This window comes from Phacochoerus africanus, chromosome 1 (genome assembly GCF_016906955.1).
Source record: "Phacochoerus africanus isolate WHEZ1 chromosome 1, ROS_Pafr_v1, whole genome shotgun sequence".
NCBI lineage: Eukaryota > Metazoa > Chordata > Mammalia > Artiodactyla > Suidae > Phacochoerus > Phacochoerus africanus.
In genome coordinates, this window is record NC_062544.1 from 215,748,552 (window position 1) to 215,768,360 (window position 19,809).

Here is a 19,809-nt window from a genome sequence, read left to right on the forward strand (position 1 = left end):
CGGCCGCAGGGGCAAGCACCAGTGCTCCAGCCCCTGTGGCAAGTACCAGCGCTGTGGCCGTGGCGGCAAGCACCAGCACTCCGTCTGCCGCGGCAAGCACCAGCGCTCCGGCCGTGGCAAGCACCAGTGCTCCATCCTCGGCCGCAAGCACCAGCGCTCCACCCGCGGGGGCAAGCACCAGCGCTCCGGCCGCGGGGGCAAGCACCAGCGCTCCATCCGCGGCAGCAAGCACCAGCGCTCCAGCCGCCGCGGCCAGCACCAGCGCTCCGGTCCCCGCGGCAAGCACCAGCGCTCCGTCCGTGGCGGCAAGCACCAGCGCTACGGCCGCGGCAAGCACCAGCGCTCCAGCCGCCGTGGCAAGCACCAGCGCTCCGTCCGCTGCGGCAAGCACCAGCGCTCCAGCCGCGGGGGCAAGCACCAGCACTCCGGCCGTGGCAAGCACCAGTGCTCCAGCCGCTGCGTCAAGCACCAGCGCTCCTGCCGTGGCAAGCACCAGCGCTCCTGCCGCGGCAAGCACCAGCGCTCCATCCACCGCGGCAAGCACCAGCGCTCCATCCGCCGCGGCAAGCACCAGCGCTCCATCCGCCGCGGCAAGCACCAGCGCTCCATCCGCGGGGGCAAGCACCAGCGCTCCGGCCGCGGGGGCAAGCACCAGCGCTCCATCCGCGGCAGCAAGCACCAGCGCTCCAGCCGCCGCGGCCAGCACCAGCGCTCCGGTCCCCGCGGCAAGCACCAGCGCTCCGTCCGTGGCGGCAAGCACCAGCGCTACGGCCGCGGCAAGCACCAGCGCTCCAGCCGCCGTGGCAAGCACCAGCGCTCCGTCCGCTGCGGCAAGCACCAGCGCTCCAGCCGCGGGGGCAAGCACCAGCACTCCGGCCGTGGCAAGCACCAGCGCTCCAGCCGCTGCGTCAAGCACCAGCGCTCCTGCCGCGGCAAGCACCAGCGCTCCTGCCGCGGCAAGCACCAGCGCTCCATCCACCGCGGCAAGCACCAGCGCTCCATCCGCCGCGGCAAGCACCAGCGCTCCATCCGCCGCGGCAAGCACCAGCGCTCCATCCGCCGCGGCAAGCACCAGCGCTCCATCCGCCGCGTCAAGCACCAGCGCTCCGGCCGCCATGGCAAGCACCACTCCTTCCTCTGCAGCAAATGCTTCTCCTGCTATTTCGAGTACACCTATTGCCTCCACACCCACCTCAGGTAAGAGAGATTCCCTCACAGCTCCTCACTGAGGCATCAGGGCCTTTTGGAGGATGAGAGGTAAGTGTGTTGTTCGGGAATGGGGAAGTGCATATAAAGGGACCCAAGAGGACCTTGGTTACGAAACCCTGGAGTCACAAATGCTAATAGTGATGGCAAAGATGCTAAAAGATTACCTGCAGTTCCATGCTATTCCCCTTTCCTCAAGCATTTGCCATATGTGGAATATTCCTATGAAGTTGGACTTTATGAAAGCTCCTGTTCCAGCTTCCTTCTCCATAGGAGTTTTTTGGAAATAATGTCAGCTTCTTTGAGAATATCAGGTCCAAATAAACACTGACTCTTCAGCCCCACTGATCTATATCCCTGGTCTACTGAAGGAGAGAGTCACTTCTACTCTGATTCCACATCACGTGTTATTGAAAAATATGACATTAAATGGTAGGTGATCACAATTTGGTATTTGAGCTAATTCATGGAATTTGAGGCTGAGGAATAAAAAGCCAAACAAGAGCATTGCTCAAAGAGTCCTAGACATGACCAGGTCCATGGTCCAAAAGACGGATGTTTGGGGATACTTATCTAAGACAAGATGATTGATCTCAAGCCAAAGTTGAAACCAAAACCACTTGTGTCATTTCCCAAAGTTTGGTATAGAGCAAGTGTCAGTAAAGTTTATCGGTGAAAGGAAACTAATAAGTAGTTTAGGTTTTATGGGCCGTAGTAAGGTCTTTGTTACAACTACTCCACTCTGTCCTGTTAACATCAAAACAGCCATAGGCAATATACAAATGAATGTGCCTGACTGTGTGCCAATAAAACTTTATTTGCAAAAACAGAAAACTGGTCAGAATTGGCACTCAAGTCATCATTTGCCAAACCCTTGTCTAAAGGAATGCTGAAACCTAGGCTTCAAGGGTCTAGATAAACCCTGTTATTCCCAGTTAGAGGAACTGAGGTCCAGTAAGGGCAGCAACTTGCCCAAGGCCAAAAGTCAAGTCGATGTCTCCCTGAGCTTACTTCTTGTGGCTTCCCCAATGTTCTTTGATAGACCTGTGAAATGAATGATTAAGCAAATGGAGCCAGAGCCTGTATCAAACTTGGTTCCCAGGCTTCTTTTGTGTTTGAAGGGTCCACTCTGAAGGCTAGGTCAAAAAAACCACAGCTGCACAATCAGTTCTCCAGTAGGGAGCTTATCTAAGCTGTTTTGCTTCCCTAGACACTCTTGCAGAGTAAGGCAGTCTTCTTGTGTTCTGGCCCTACACTAACTAACTCTGGGGCACAAGGCAAATCACTTCTGTCTTGGCTTCAACGGACTCATCTGTAACAAGGTGTGACTGAACTGAATAGCCATCCCGGAGTTCCTATTGTGGCTCAACAGGTTAAGAACCCAACTAGTAACCACGAGGATGTGGGCTCTATCAGTGGGTTAAGGATCTGGCATTGCTGAAAGCTGTGGCATAGAATGTGGCTAGGATCCTGTGTTGCTGTGGCTATACTTTAAGCCAGCAGCTACAGCTCTGATTCAACCCCCATGGCTTGGGAACCTCCATATGCCATGAGTGCAGCCCTAAAAAGACAAAAAAAAAATAGCCGCCCAGATCCTTTTCCCACTGTGACATCCTACGACTCTATTCCTGGCACACAGAAATGCTAACAAGTCTGTTCTTTATTGCCAGGGAGAAAGCACACCGGGAGTTATCTGTCTGGTATATTCAGAATGGAGCTGTACTAAATTTCTTCCCTAGAATTTTCCAGTGTGACTGAGGCTTGTTTAAAAAAGACATTTACTTTACTTAGAATGTTGGTTTACATCTTCTCAAAGGGGTGACCCTCACATGGTTTATGAGATCTTGTGCCATGCCTCTTATGTCCCATAGCCTGGGGTTTGGGATATGGGGGTTGATTTTGTGTGGGTTTTTTTTCCCCCTTAAAATAGAGCAATTTTGGGCTCACAGCAAAGTTGAGAGGAAGGTACATAGATTTCCCATGTTTCCCGGTCCTTGTGCCTGTACAGCCTCCCTTATTATCAACATCCCTCGCCAGATGGCACATTTGTGACAACTGATGACTCTACATTGACATATCATAATTGCCCAAGTCCAGTTTACGTTAGGGTTTACAGTTGATGTTGTATGTTTTATAGGTTTCAACAAGCATATGGTGACATGCATCTATCATTACGCTATCATAAAGACTGTTTTCACCTGCTTATTCATCCTCCCTGCTAACCCTTGGCAACCACTAATCTTTTTTACTATTGCCATAGTTTTGCCTTTTTCAGAATGTCATGTAGTTGGAATCCCACAGTATGCAGCCTTTTCAGATTGGCATCTTTCATTTAGCAATGGCATTTGAGTCCTCCATGTCAGTTTTCAAGGCTTGAGCACTGAGTAATATTCCATTGTCTGATTATACCAGTTTGTTTATCCACTCACCTACTGAAGGACATCTTGGTTGCTTCCAAACCCTGTATACAATGCTCTAAGTGTTTGTATACAGGGTTTTGAGTGGATATAAGTTGGTAAATACTTAGTTACATCAGGTAAATTACAAGACAGGCACTTGCTAGGTCATGTGGTTAAGAGTGTGTTTAGTTTTGTAAGAAACTGCCAACATGTCTTCTAAAGTGGCTGAACCATTTCACATTTGAGAGTTCCTCACCAGAAGTATTTTAGTCCATAGGTTATAAGAAAAGAAGCTTAAACAGGGCAAAAGTATATGAAATAAAAATGAAATCTTCCTCCTATCCTAAACTCCTAGGACCCAGACTTCAGTTTCAACTTATGCAGCCAATTTTTTGTGTTTGTGCAAATACAAACAAATATACTTGTATGTTTCTGTGTATTCCTCTCCTTTTTTTTAATCATGAAAAAGTGCAGGGTATTTCTGGCCATATACCCAAGAGTGGAATTGCTGGATCATAGGGTAAAACTAAAAATAAACTACCCTGTGATCCAGCAATTCCATTCCTTGGTATATAGCCAGAAAAAAAAAAATGAAAACACTAACTTGAAAAGATCCACGCACCCCCATGTTCATAAGAGCACTACTTACAATAGCCAAGACATGGGAGCAACCCAAGTGCCCACCAATAGACTGGATAAAGAAAATGTGATATGTGTGTGTGTGTGTGGCTGTAATGATAGTACTTATATGTAGAATCTAAAAAAATAACACTGGAGTTCCTGTTGTGGCTCAGTGGTTAACGAATCCGACTAGGAACCATGAGGTTGCAGGTTTGATCCCTGGCCTTGCTCAGTGGGTTAAGGATCCAGTGTTGCCGTGAACTGTAGTGTAGGTCGCAGATGCGGCTCAGATCCCACATTGCTGTGGCTCTGGCGTAGGCCGGCAGCTACAGCTCAGATTAGACCCCTAGCCTGGGATCCTCCATATGTGGTGGGAAGTGGCCCTAGAAAAGACAATAAATAAAAAATAAATAAATAAATAAATAAATAAATAAATAAATAAATAATACAAATGAGTGTATATACAAAACAAAAACAGACTCACAGAAAGAGAAAGTAAACTTGTAGTTACCAAAGGGAAGACAGACAAATTAGGGGTATGGGATTAACAGAAACTACTATGCATAAAATAGATAAGCAACAAAGGTAAATTGTATAGCACAGGAAATTTTAGATGTTATCTTATAATAACTTGTAGTATAATCTGCAAAAATACTTAATCCTATGCTGTATGCTTGAAACTAATATAGTACTGCAAATCAATGATACTTCAATAAAAAGAGACCATGTTGGAGTTCCCATCGTGACTCAGTGGAAACAAATCTGACTAGCATCCGGATGCAGGTTAAATCCCTGGCCTTGCTCAATGGGTTAAGCATCCGGCATTGCCGTGAGCTGTGGTGTAGGTCACAGACACGGCTTGGATTTGGCGTTGTTGTGGCTGTGACATAGACCAGTGTTTATAGTTCCGATTTGACCCCTAGCCCAGGAACCTCCGTATGCCACTGGTGAGGACCTAAAAAAAAAAAAAAGAGAGAGAGAGGGAGACCATGTTATACCCATTTTAGTTTATGTATAGCTTTTTTTTTTTAAGAAATGATTTCCACCCATAGGATCCTAAGAATCTTAAGACAGCACTGAGGGTTGTCAGTCACTTGATTCTATCCTGAAATCAAAGTTCAGAATCATTTCACTTAACAAAGATAAAGAAAATGGCTAACCAAGCTCATCTTTTGGCCACTGCCCTAACTTTTCCTTCTCAGATCCCATCAGTTCTCCAGAGACAGGCAAGATGCTGCATCCTGCCTGGTCTAGGAGTCCCAGCCCATGGTGTAGTAACCATTGTAATGTTCTTCTCACCATTTATTCAGGTCATCCACCCAAAAAGCCAGCGATCCCCTCATCACTTCCTCTTAGAATCTTCACTGGATTAATCCACTTTGTTCCCTTACTATCCCTTTCTTTTCTTCGTAGGTCTGTATACCATGCATACTAACCAAAATATAACACCTAATTTCTTTTTGGCAGCTTCTTGCCTAGTCCTCTCTGTAAGTCAGTTGTTCACAAAATATGATGCTTTCTCTGAAATGGTTTTAGGGAACACTACCTAGTGTTAGAAAACCAGACGTCAAGGTTCTGGAGGATCCTTGAGGTCCAAATTATTTCCTTATTCCTCAGAATTAGAAGATGCCCTCTCTCTCTCTGTGCAGACTCACCCACCCCTGATCTTTCCTGTTTGACAAGTGTTTGGCTCCAGAATTTTAGCAACAAACTTTCCAGAGACATAAGAAAATATGTACTAACAGAAATTGACAGAACATTGTAAATCAAGTGTAACAAAAAAAAAAAGAAAAGAAAGAAAATATGTATTTGTTTCTAGCTGATTTAAGGGTGTGCCATGGAGTAAGACAGCTGAAGAATAGAAAGTGTTCAGGAGGGGAGGCATGAATATTTAAAAGCATGTTTCTGGGTGCTGTTTGTTTGTTGTCATTCTGTGTATTTTTAATGTTTTTCTACTCCATTGCAGGTTCCAGGAACCCTTGCCAGCAAGATTCCTGTAAGGGTGGTTCTTCATGTGTTAGTCTGAATAATAGGTTTTTTTGCCTGTGTTCAGAAGGGTATTACTATAACTCTTCCACCTGCAATAAAGGTGAGTTAGAACGGATGAATCAGGTAGAGCTGCATCTCAGACCTAAAATAGAAGAGAAAACTTAAACTAATAGCAAGAAGAACTTCTATAATATTAGAGGCAGATTTGGAGGCAACAAAGCCCAGGAGAGTACAGAAAAGAGTCCTGTCTTATTTCAGTGCAAACTGATGGGAGAGGAAATGGACTAAGTCAGATTTGTGAGCTAGTCCTAAAGGTGTGCGTGTGGATGGGTCCCTTCACCTGACCTGTTCAAGGGAATGGTGCCATGGGATCAAAGTCAGAATGATAGGTGTTGATGTCCCTGGACAGGTACAAAGGTGTATAAATATTAAGTGATGCTGTTACATGGGGACACTGATGCAGAATTAAGGTGATTTCCTAAAACCACACAGACCAGCTGGAAACCTGGTCTCTGACCTTGGTTCAGTTCTCTGTCCTAAGATTTGCATAGGAAATGAAGGCATTGTATTGGCCACAAGGATTAGATATCCCAAAAGCCAAAATAGATGTTCATATTTTCAGCACTAATAATCTCATTTTGGGGATCCACACTAAGTCAATGACCCTAAATACGGGAAGTTTTATGCACGAAGAGGTTCATTGCAGTTTTTTCTCTTTTAAGTAGTTAAATGCACTGAAAACAAGAAATGACTGCATTGGAGTTCCTTGGTGGCTCAGCAGGTTAAAGATCTGTTGTCACTGCTGTGGCTCAGGTCGATGCAGTGGTGCGGGTTCAGTCCCTGGTCTGGAAATTTCCTCTTGTTATGGGTGTAGCCAAAAGAGAAAAAATGAAACAAAACAAAACAAAAATGACTTCATCGATAAAGGAAACATGTACTTCCTAGAATGTTTTGTAGCATTTAAAATGATAATTATGAAGTCTAAGTAATGATTTGGGAAATGCTTATGTAATATACGAAGACATGATATAAACTTGGAATTATAATGATGTAAACTAGGGACACAAAAAAGTTGGGAGAAATATGCCAAAATGAGGATAGTTGTGGTAGGTTAGGTGGGGGTTGGGGTCATGTTTTTCATATTCCCAGACTTCCTGTAGTATCATCAGACATTTAGAATTTTTAAAAAATTATCTGTTTTAAAGAAAAGAGAAATGCCTCTCTTCACATTAAATATCACAGAAAGATTGTGTTTGAATTTCAGGAAAGATTTTCCCTGGTAAAATTACGGTCAAAATATCAGAAACAACTGATCTAGAACATGAAAATTCTGTGGCCTATCAAAACTTATACCTTCAAGTTACAAATTTTGTAAGTATTTTCCAACCATCCTTCCTATACAAATATTCTTTTTACATATATATAATGATTTCTATTTTTTCCCATTATAGCTGGTTTACAGTGTTCTGTCAATTTTCTGCTGTACAACATGGTGACCCAGTTACACATACACGCATACGTTCTTTTTTCTCACATTATCATGCTCCATCATAAGTGGCCAGACATAGTTCCCAGTGTTACACAGAAGTAGCTTATTGCTTATCCATTCCAAAGGCAATAGTCTGTGTCTGTTAACCCCAAGCACCCCATCCATCCTACTCCCTCCCCTGATACTATATATAGAAAACCCTAAGGACTCAACCAAGAAACTGCTTGAACTGATCAACAAATTCAGAAAAGTAGTAGGGTATAAGATTAATATTCAGAAATCAGTCACATTTCTGTATACTAACAATGAAATATTAGAAAAGGAATATAAAAATATAATACCTTTTAAAATTGCACCCCAAAAAATCAAATACCTGGCCAAGAACGTAAAAGACTTATATGCTGAGAGCTATAAAACATGAATCAAGGAAATCAAATAAGATGTGAAGAAATGGAAAGCTATTCCATGCTCCTGGGTTGGAAAAATTAATATCGTAAAAATGGCCATACTACCCAAAGCAATCTACAGATCCAATGCATCCCTATCAAATTACCCATGACATTTTTCACAGAACTAGAACAAACAATCCAAAAACTTATGTGGAACCACAAAAGACCTAGAATTACCAAGGCAATTCCGAGGAACAAAAACCAAGTAGGAGGCATAACTCTCCCAGACTTCAGGCAATAAATATTCTTTAACTGACTTGTTAGACTGGTACAGGTTGGTACCAGTGATTCAAATAGGTGAAATGCATCCTTATTGGTTGGTGAAGAGCAGCTGTTCCAAACTCTTGGGTGCCGTGGCTTCCTGGTTGCCTAGACTCCACCTCTGGGACCCTGGGACCTCCCTGTGATCCTACACCTAGAGTGTAACACCCAGCACTGCAGAGAGCCTTTAGAAGCCTGCTATAGCCATGCTATACTTGTTTTTATGGAGGCTATTAAAATATTTTTTAATGGACAGATAAATTAATTATACTTAAAAATAAGTTATTTCCATAGATTTGAAGAGAAAAAAATTATTTGACTACTCAATGAATTTATTACATTTATAGTTGATCATCACAATCCAGTTTTATAGTGTTTCCATCCCACACCCCCAGCGCATCCCCCCACCCTCCAACCTCTCTCCTTTGGAAACCATAAGTTTTTCAAAGTCTGTGAGTCAGTACCTACTCTGCAAAGAAGTTCCTTGTGTCCTTTTTTCAGATTCCCGACCTGTCAGTGAAAGCATTCAATGTTGGTGTCTCATTGTCTGACTGACGTCACTTAGCATGATCATTTCTAGGTCCGTCCATGTTGCTAAAAATGCCGGTATTTCATTCCTTGTAATGGCTGAGTAATATTCCATTGTGTATATGTACCACATCTTCTTGATCCACTCCTCTGTTGATGGACATTTAGGTTGTTTCCATGTCTTGGCTATTGCAAACAGTGCTGCAATGAACATCGGAGTACATGTGTCTTTTTGAGTCATGGTTTTCTCTGGATAGATGCCCAGGAGTGGGATTGCTGGATCAAATGGTAGTTCTATGTTTAGTTTTCTGAGGAATCTCCCCCACTGTTTTCCACAGTGGTTGCACCAATTTACAATCCCACCAAGAGTGTACTAGGGTTCCTTTTTCTCCACACCCTCTCCAGCACTTATTGTTTGTAGACTTTTTGATGATGGCCATTCTGACCAGTGTAAGGTGGTACCTCATAGTGGTTTTGATTTGCATTTTGAAGAGAAAAAAATTTAAAGGTGTTGTTTTTTCCATTTTGCCATCCAATTTGCATACATTTCTAGACTAGTCCAGCTTTTTTAGTGTCCGAAGGAACTCCTTCTAAATTAACATCCGTTACTTCTTTTTCCCATTGTCAAAAATGTCCAAATGAGCAACAGCTTCATTTCTTTGTGATTATTGTGAGTGAATGTGTCGATGTGAGAGAGGTGGAGATCTCTATTCTAAAACCACAGCTGTCAGACAGGAAGGCCTTAGAGGTGTCCCATCAGTGTTTCTCAAAGTTTAGTTTTGAAGGAAAAAATGTTAGCTTGGAAATATGTCTAAGCACATAATTCTAGGTGAAGAAATGCTTTTTACAACTAACATCTTACTCTATGATACTGCCTTTCCGTTTGACATTATGTCATTGTAAAGAGTTTTATTGCTAGAATTGGCTAAAAGTGAAAAATTATTATCCAAATGGTCTTAGAGATTGTACATATAGAGTGAATGCTCACAACCAAACAGCCAGTGCCTGACACTGCTCTGATAAAACCCATGTCCACTGCATCCCGGACTTGCCCTGGCCCCTTTGCTGTTCCACCTGCACATGAGGGGTGCATGGCCATGACTTAGCCTCTTACCCTGGGTCTGCATTCCAGTTCCCCACTCAGAAGATATTCAGTACATTGAAGATAGCAACACGATGTTCCTGTCTCCAGGGAACCCCTCAATTGACTTATGTGACTTCCCCAAGCCCTGGTCCCTGGAGCCACTGCATTTCCCAACTTGCTTTGGATCTGAATGTCCAAAGCCCCGTCTGGCTTCAGGCCAACGCCCTGGTCTTCGGAGATAAGTGTAGCAACTTGATCTCAGATAGGACTTGATGGTCCCAGGGGTACCAGGGCTGGGATGGAACACTTTCATAATTTCTGAGAGTCTTTGAATCTGAAAGGGATCTGCCAGAACGCCTTTGCAGCTCCTAGAGAGAGGAAAAGAGAGACAATTGACTTTCTTCAAGGTCCCCTTTGCAGACTCTGTAGCTGTGGCAGTGCCAGCTCAGGCCCTGAGGGGTTTCCCAGGGCCCATTTTCTCCCCATGTGGAGCCAAATGGACAGTCCACATAGGGATTTTTTTTTTAATGAGTCATATTGGAGTATAGTTGACTTACAAAGAGTTAATTTCAGGTATACAGCAAAGTGAATCAGCCATACATATACATATACATATATATCCATTCCTTTTCAGATTCTTTCCCCAAATAGGCCACCACAGGGTACTGAGTAAATTCCCTGTGCTGTACAGGAGATCCTGGTTACTTACTGATTTTGTACATAGTAGCGTGTCTGGGCCAATCGCAACCTCCCAGTTTATCCCTCCCCTCAATGTTTCCCCATAATCAGAGGGATTTGAAGTTTCCCTGTTGCATGCTATACCTGGCATTGCATGTGTCATATTTCTAATTCTCAAAATAGGCACCTGGGGGAGACGGTACTTTGATACAGGTTTGCAGGTGAGGTAGGTAGTCAAGGATCAGGAAGGCTATGTAACTGAATAACTTACGGAAGGTCACCCAGCTGATGAATGAGGATGGGGAGATGGGAGCCCAGGACCTGCCTGACCACAGAGCCGCTTCTCCTTCTCTCCTGCTGGCTCTCTTGTGCCATGAACTCCAGACAGGCCTGTTTGGATAGTTCCTGCCCTCCTGTCCAACCCTGCAGCCCTTCACATTGAAAGGTGTATAGCCTTAAATCCTCAGAGGGTGACCTGGAAGAGGGGGAAAAAAAGGAAATCTTTTCTTCCCTGTGCCCGATGCTAATTTTGCAATCCCTTCTTTGGAATTAAGAAAACTAAATGGGCAATGGTCAGTAGGGGAGCTGTAAGGAAAATTTGGGGTGGAACTTGTTCCAGTTAATTTGTTCCTAAGACTCCCAGGGCCCTGAGGGTTTATAGGAATACCAGCTTTCCCTGATATTTAAAAGAATTAAAATGAATATGGACATATTCTGGATACAAGGCTGCCCAGACTAACTAAATTTATTTGAATTTGACTAAAATAAAAAAGAAATGATTTGGTATCTTTTTAAATGACATTGGCTGATCTTCTAAAATGTGGGGTCCTTGTGGGAGAAAAATAATAAAATTCTTGGGTTATAAAAAATTTGCGCCAACCATGTTCAACATTGACGTAATAAATATGGAGACCAGGGCCCAAAGAGAAGACATTTCCAAAGTCATGTCTTTCATAGTTAATTCATTCAGTCATCAGTCAACTGGTACCTGTTGAGTGTTTCATGGGGATTGCCCTGTGCTCAGTACTATGGGTGGGAATGGGTGATGGACAGGTGTATGCATGTGGGGGGTGTGTCATGAGAAAGAGGAAATTAACTCCAGCCTGACATCAAGGAACTTATTTTATGTTCCAACTGGGACCCCTGCCCTACCTCCACCTCACCCCTACCAGAAGTCCCAGCTCTGTCTCTGGCCATGTCTTTATAAGTATCTAGAGTTGTCTCTGCCTTTTTTTTTTAGGGCCACACTTGCAGCATACGGAAGATCCCTTGCTAGGGGTCGAATCGGAGCTGTCACTGCCGGCCTACACCACAGACACAGCAACACTAGATCCAAGCCACATCTGCAACCTACATTGCAGCTCACAGCATCGTCAGATCCTTAACCCACTGATCAAGGCCAGGGATCGAACTCTTATCTTCATGGATACTAGTCAGGTCCACTACCACCAAGCCACAATGGGAACTCCCAAGTTGTCTCTGCTCTTGAATACAACTCAATCCCAATAAGATCAACTTGTGCTAGAGCCCTTCCCGGTTCCCAACTCACAAAGCCATGTATCATATATACCATCTCATTTCCTACATCGTATAGCCCTATGTGGTGGGAATTACTGATCTCTCAGATTTTCCAAAAGGAAGTGAAGCCCAAAGAAGTTAAATTTTGCAGCAAAGATGACAAGTTGTGTAATGTGACACTCCAGCCTGCTACCTTCCGAGTGGCACTGTTTCCCAGTGTTGGTGTGGGTGGCTCCTTCTTCTGCTTCCTGGCCCCACATGACTCTCGAAATGCTTTAAGTCCCATCTCCTTTATGAAGCCCTCTCTGGTTTTCTACAACTGTTAAGTGAGTTTCTTTGAACATCCACAGTAGATTGTACTCTCTGTGGCACTTACCTCTCTCAGCTCCATGGTGTAACCTCCTATTTGATTACACGCTGGGTCTGCCCATCTTGGTTATCTCTATGTTTCTGGCATGATGCCTCAGCAAGGTAGGCAACTGAGTCTTCCTTTGGTAAACTGATGAGTGTATGAAGTACGCGTAAAGATAAATTAACAAATGTGCAGAACTTCACAGTGGCTTTGAAAAGACAAAAGTTAGTCACATTATTTTTAAGACTGTGATCATTGATTTGGCTGAGTGCTTTGAGTTTCCCCCTTCTTCCTGGGGAGCTCTGCATTGTATCAGGATCTTACTACTTTGAAGCAAAAAAATACTGAACGTTGTTAGCGTGTGTGTGAAGAGTAATTTGCTGTGTTATATAAATGTGTTTAGAAATAGATTTATGGGAGTTCCCGTCATGGCGCAGTGGTTAATGAATCCGACTGGGAACCATGGGGTTGCAGGTTCGGTCCCTGCCCTTGCTCAGTGGGTTAACGATCCGGCGTTGCCATGAGCTGTGGTGTAGGTTGCAGACGCAGCTCGGATCCCGCGTTGCTGTGGCTCTGGCGTAGGCTGGTGGCTACAGCTCGGATTCAACCCCTAGCCTGGGAACCTCCATATGCCGCGGGAGCGGCCCAAGAAATAGCAATAGCAACAGCAACAACAACAACAACAACAACAAAAGACAAAAGACAAAAAAAAATAGATTTATGTTAAAATTAAAATATAGCATCACGTTTCCCCCTCTTTGTAGTTACTAAATCTGTTCTTCTTCTCCACAGTTTAATGACACATTTAGCAATTCTGATTACGGACAGACTGTAATTCTTAAAGTAAGGTAAGTTTACTGTGGACCGATGGGGTACTTTGGAAGCAGGTGTGAGTTTGCCTAACTTCCTGTCTTCTCTTGCATTCCCCATGCAGCACCAAGGCCCTAGGGTGGCTGCTCACATGTTAAGAAGAAGTAGTCAGTCAGAGGACTGCAGGGGGCCCTGCCTCTGATGTCACATTGACCCCAGCCTGGGTGGGTGTAGCCTGGGACAGCAAGTTGCTGTCTGTAATTGGCTGCTCAGCGACTTACACACATGGTCTAGGGCATCACCTGGATCGGTTTGGTTGGTTTGATCCCTTGGCTACAAACCACACCTAGTCCACCCCTGGAATGTGCATTCCAGGAGGTCAGGAGGCGAATGAATGGCTCATGGCCATCTCTTCCCTTATAGCGGGGAGTATGGCAGATGACAGGAAGGTATCAGTCATGCACCTGGCTACTGAAGGTCCTGTCGTGAGCTCTTTCTGCCATGAGAGTAAGCATGCAATGAGCCCAGCAACATTCAGTGACCAGGACTGCATGCTATTTGGGGACCCAAAAAGGCAGAGGACTCTCAAGAAGTCAGTGATTCCATCTCAGCCTGCCCTGAAGCAGATTGATACACAAGGGCTGCAGTCTGAGGAAAGAATGTCCTAGGATGCATGGAGTCATCTAGTACTGCAGCCCCAACATTTCTGTTTTATGGTTTTACTACTGCATCTCTCTTTGTGAACTGTGTCGAATCCTATTGTGGAAAAAGATAATCTGTATATACTTAGATATAGACATTCAGAGAAGGCCTCCTAAATATGGTGAGTTTTGATCTTGGTGGTGAAGGAGGGGCACATGTGATTGGGAGCCAGGAGGCCAGCAGGGAGCGTAATGGGAGGCACAGAGCAAACATCAGGCAGGGAGGCTGGGCTCTGACTGCAGAGGCTGGAAGCGGGAGGGATAGCAGACCACTGTCATGTAGTGTTTAAGGATGTTAGTTTGGTTGAGGGGACGACAGGGTGTTCATACATTGGGTTGACCAGGTAAAAACAGGAATGGTTAGGTGTGGGTGTGTCCGCTAAATCTGTACTTGAATCCTGGCCTTGGCATTTTCTTGCTGTGTGACCGGGCAGGCATTTTCACCTCTCTGAACTTTCGATACCTCTTCTGCATGACTGGGATAGTCTGATCAACTTTCCCGGAACCCTGGGAGGAACGAATGAGATACCATTGAAAAGATGCCCTGTGTAAAGTTTCTGGCGGGTAGTCGGTTTCAGTATGTGTTCATTTCCATCAGTTTCCCTTCCAGAATACCAGATCCTACAAGTGTGATGGAGAGCTGGTCCCACATGGTCACTTGGGGAGCCGGGGGGGGGGGTCCTTAAAATAGTGTCCCTACTTTCGTTCTTAAGGAGTTACTACTGAAAGGACGCCCGTGGAGTTTGGAGGCAACCCCTTGCCTGTGAGCTCAGGGTCCTGGAGAACACCACCTTCCCCCAGCTTGGGGGCTGAGGAGGGCAAAGAGACCTCAGTCTCACCTCAGAAGACATTTCTTTGACTCCAGACCAGTGTCCTCTCCTCTGACTCCCAAGCTCTTTATTTACTGCCCAAATGCTGCAATGGGAAGGATGCTCAGAAATTCTCTAACCTTCAAATCTCTCTCTGGACAGAGGAGGACACTCAGACTGCGGGAAGCTGGGACGGGTCTTGGGTCACGGAAGGTGGTGACCATCCTGGGTTCTTAACTCCCAGGCTATGCTCTAGCCATTTACACTGTACCTCTTTGTCACTTAGTACACAGCTGCTCCATCCTTTCCCTGAAAAATTCTGTGATTCTAACGTCTTGCCTCTTGAATCAGAGTATATGTTAGTAAGTTCTTCAAACCAATGAATGATGGACGGCATTTCTTTCGTAGCCCCACTGCAGAATTATACCATAGATCTCTAGATAAAGAATAGCTTATGTGAAATACCCCTTTCTCACTGCCCTGTACATTCCACTACCACCTCCAAATCCCATCATGAACAAGTCATGATAGGAAGCTTGAAATTAGAATTCAGCCCTAAAGAGACCAAAAGCAGAAACAAAGCACACAGCCACAAATCAGAGAAGGAAGGGGGTTTTGTTTTGTTTTGTTTCGTTTTGTTTTTTGTTTTTGGTCGTTTGTCTTTCTAGGGCCACACCCGCAGCATATGGAGGTTCCCAGGCTAGGGGTTGAATCAGAGCTACAGCTGCCGGCCTATACCACAGCCACAGCAATGCGGGATCTGAGCCAAGCCTACAACCTACACCACAGCTCATGGCAATGCTGGATCCTTAACCTGCTGAGCAAGGCCAGGGATTGAACCCACAACCTTATGGTTCCTAGTCGGATTTATTTCCGCTGAGCCATGATGGGAACTCCAGGAGTTCTCTTCTTTAAGTCCTTTCTCTCTCTCTCACTCAGTGGTTGGATCATTTGACTCCTTTTGGATAATGAAAGAATTAGAACTTGGCTGGTCCTAGCGCCCTGCTTTGCAGTGCTGATTAGAGAGAGACTCCTATAATGTCTTGCTCATCACAAGCCATTAGTGTCTGGTGGTGTGATTTGGTATCAGATGCTGATGTTCACCACAGCCCCATCGCTCCTTGGAAGGCAGCTATGCTTACCATGTACCACCAATACCCCATCCCTCCTTGGAATCAACTCTCCTCTGGGTCAGGTGGGCCCAGACCCCATCATACAAGCATTTTGAAGCTGCTTGCTGGCTTCCTAGGCCCTTTCTGGGAGTGACCCAGACACCATATGGTCAGCTGCCGCCCTCTCTGTGCCTAAAGACAAACACGCACCTCCCAACCCCCGTCTCTCTCAAAGCACAAGTCTGGCATTTTACAGCTCATCCAGAGACCTATTCTTGGAAGTTCCCTGGTGGCCTAGCAGTTAAGGGTCCAGCATTGTCTCTTGATTTTCTGCAGAAAGTGACAACTTACTATTTCAGATGTCATTTATTCTACTTCTGGCTCACTCCAGGCTCCTAGGTCCTAAAAATAAGCATCCATGATTTTCCTAAGTATCCTCCAACAGGACCTTGTTGTACCCCTAGATTTCCTCAGAATGCATTCTAGGCCAGAGATCTCTAGGCCTATAAATGTCCTTCTTATGGCAACCCCAAGCCTCCCTGGGATTTGGGCCTCAACTGTGGCTATAGAACAGTGGGTTGGGACAAGCTTGGGGAGATTGGAGAGTCTGGGAGGTCTGAAGATCACCATTTGTTGATGCTTCAATTCAACTTAAGTGATGGGTTCATTTCCATTTTTAGCACAACTCCTTCAGCAAGATATAAAATGCGTGCCAGCAACCAGCTTGTTGAGGTAGAAGTAGTAAACATTTTTAAAGAAACTACAACAGAAAATGAGAGTTCCATATCTAATGCCATTGACCAAGCAATTAAAAGCAACCCAAGTGACTTTACAGAATATATCCGTAAGTACTAAATCATTTTATTCAACATTTACCTGAAGATATGTCTACCTTTTTGTGAACTTTTCTATTATATGTGTGAAAGAGGCCAGAAGAACTGAATCACTGAATCCACAGATGTCTCTGAGTTTCCTTTGAACCCGCCCTTTCCTCTCTTAATTGGCTTCTGCTCCTTTATAACCATTCTCCAAGCCGTCAGACTGACTAGTTTGTTCCACTTCTTGGAAGGTTGTCTTAATAAACAACCTCTGGACAGGGAAAGATGAAGAAAAGAGAAACAAGGGGGCTCTATGCTCCGTTATCACTTTCCACATGCTTATAGAAAGTTTTCCTAGGCTGTTTCCCTTTTAGGCAGACACACAAGTCCACAGCAGAGCTATAACAATTCATTTTGCTGTGTTACCAATACCCCAAAACTTAGTGGCCCAAAACATTAACCATCTGTTTATTACAATACCATAATTCTCTGGGTCAGGATTTGGGCTGGGCTCAGCTGGGTGGTTCTGCTGATCTAGGCAGGGCTTGGCTGATCTCTGCTGAGCTCACTTAAGCTGCTGGGTGGGTCCACTGGAGGTGAATGATCTCAGATGCTCACCTGGATGGTTTGTCTCTGCTCCACACAGTATCTCATCCTCTAGCAGGTTAGTCCAGGTTTCCAAGGTGGCAAGAGGGTGCGTTTCAATTCACAGGTGTTTCTCACTCTCCGCTTGTGTCACATGTACAACTGTCTTCGTGGCCGGAGCAATTCACATAGCTGAGCACTGTGTGGCAGGCCCCACCACGGGGCATGGGTACAGGAAGGTAGGAAAAAATTGACGTGATTAGCACAACCACCACAGCAGTCATCAGGAGTTTCTCTTCTCAGAGGCACCTTGGCCAGCCCTGGGGTCGGTTCTGCGCAACTGGTTATCAGTCCTGGTTGCCAAACCCAAAGGCCTCTGTTGAGGCACAATTTATCTGACAGTTCTGTAGCATTTGCACTGGTACCCTCCCCTTCCTAAAGTCCTCTTCTCTCTGGCCCTCCATCCACCATTCTCCTGATCCCCCTTCATCCCGCCTCCCTCATCCTTCATTTTGAGACTTCCAAGACTCCTGCTTTACCCTCTCACGTTTTGCTTTTTGATGATTGTAACCTCCATGTCCTCATTTGCAAAACGTACCGCTCTTTCTAAAAATATACTTAAATCCTGTTTGTATATAGTGTTTAAATATCTTTCTCTCTTTCTAAGATGTCACAGAGATTCTCACGGTTCTCTCAGGAACTTGGAATATAAATGCTCTGAAATAAAACATGATGCTGCCAGAAAAGATGGGGCTCTCCTGCACCATCCCCTCTCCATGGCTGTGGCCCCCTTAGCAATGTCCATCCAAGTATCCTTTCCTGGCAGAAGAGACTGGAGCAAAATAGTTGCAGAGCCATTCGATTTTTCTCTTGTCATTCATGTTACTCCAACCAGGCCTGACCTTTCCATGAGCCCCTGTAGCATAGAAAACACACACACCCCTTCATTCAGCCATTTTTCTTTTCTTTCTCACTTTTCATGTTTAACTCTTTGCTCATTGCCATCAGATTTTCTTCTTCTTGTTATTGTTTTCAGTTTTGTTTGTGGCAAACCTACGCTCATTTGGACTCTAGACGGTCTCTGTCATACTTTTAATATTCCATCTTTGGTTAAGAGACCTTCTTTGCATATTCTGTCTATATCTCTCACCTGAGAGTTTCCTGTGCAAACCATGCCAGTTTCTTAAATTAACTCACCCTCTCCCATGATTTTTTTTGTAGTTCATTGGGACCATATGCAGCTGCACAGTGAGAATTACATTTTCAGAGCTTCTTACTGTTTTAACCTATTTTCATCTTCCCGAGTCTCATGCCGTGGAACTGTACCTTACCCTTTCTGAACACCTCAAAATGTATCTCTCAAAGTCATACTTCTCTTTCTGGCTATCACTTGGTCCTTGTCTTCAAAAGGACCCATCACTTCTGTCTGCCAATATATTTCTTCTTGGGGTCATAATTTGCTCCAGAGTAGTAATTCATGTAGTCAGAACCTCTGCCCCCTGGAAGATGAAACTGTCAATGAGGCAAGACAAAACCTTATCATACGCTCTGTTTGGGGCTGGATGAGACTTCTAACAAGTGTGAGGAAGTTGAGTGTCCCCGTCAGCATGGTCACCAGATGAAAACACCTGGTGCATTCTTCAAGACAAAGTTGGGGTTCCTTTTGTAATTCTCTCATTTGACTCTACTTAGTAACCACCTTGGCTCTGAGCTTTGGCAGAGTTGAAACCATGTGGCATCAGCACTGAGAATTGCTCTTTTTTTTTTTTTTTAATATCTCCTCTTAACACATCTCTACTCTGAGGCCAGGCATGTGCTCTCAGATACATTAACAAATTCCTGAATGATGCCAGCTAGAGGTGGCCGCAAGAGCACGAATCACCCAGCAAATAGAAGTGAGAGCTTAGGACTTTTAGAGAAAAACACCTTTTGCTGCTCTCTTGTTTCTGCTGCAAATACAGACTCTCTCCTTTGTGTCAAAAGCTGTAGAATCTCTTTCTCTAGGTTTTTAATTGGAGGCATTTTTAAATGGCAGGTAATGAAGGAAGGTTAGTTAGAGCTTTGGGGTGTTTAGAAGAGAGCAACCACATCTCTGTTCTACCTGCTCCTGCTCTCTGCTCAGATTCATCTTTTGTCCCTAATGCCTTCCATTCTGCTTCTACGCTATTTTTAAAAGATGGCTTTCTCGTGCCATGTTTCTGCTCAGAATCCACCAATTGATTCTTAGGCTTGCAGGATAAAAGTCAGTGCTCTTAGCCTGGCACCCAAACCCTGCTATACCAACGAATGAACAAGAGAATGATTATTTGTTGAGTTTCCTGTAGTGGACACTTGCATTTATATGAGCTCATTCAGTTCTAACAATAATGATGTGAAACAAGAATCATTAGCCCCATTTCA

At 44.6% G+C, this 19,809-nt stretch overlaps 1 protein-coding gene across 1 annotated transcript in view; it reads left to right on the top strand.

Annotated features, from left to right (window-relative positions):
- Positions 1 to 1,069: 1,069 nt before the first annotated feature.
- The window catches only part of MUC13 (mucin 13, cell surface associated), a 29,907-nt gene continuing 11,167 nt past the window's right edge, over positions 1,070 to 19,809 (top strand). The window contains exons 1-5 of the mRNA XM_047755605.1: positions 1,070 to 1,197; positions 6,193 to 6,315; positions 7,480 to 7,586; positions 13,367 to 13,422; positions 16,687 to 16,850. Coding sequence (XP_047611561.1) covers positions 1,116 to 1,197; positions 6,193 to 6,315; positions 7,480 to 7,586; positions 13,367 to 13,422; positions 16,687 to 16,850 — 532 coding nt within the window. The 5' untranslated portion in view covers positions 1,070 to 1,115. The remainder of the gene's footprint in view (positions 1,198 to 6,192; positions 6,316 to 7,479; positions 7,587 to 13,366; positions 13,423 to 16,686; positions 16,851 to 19,809) is intronic.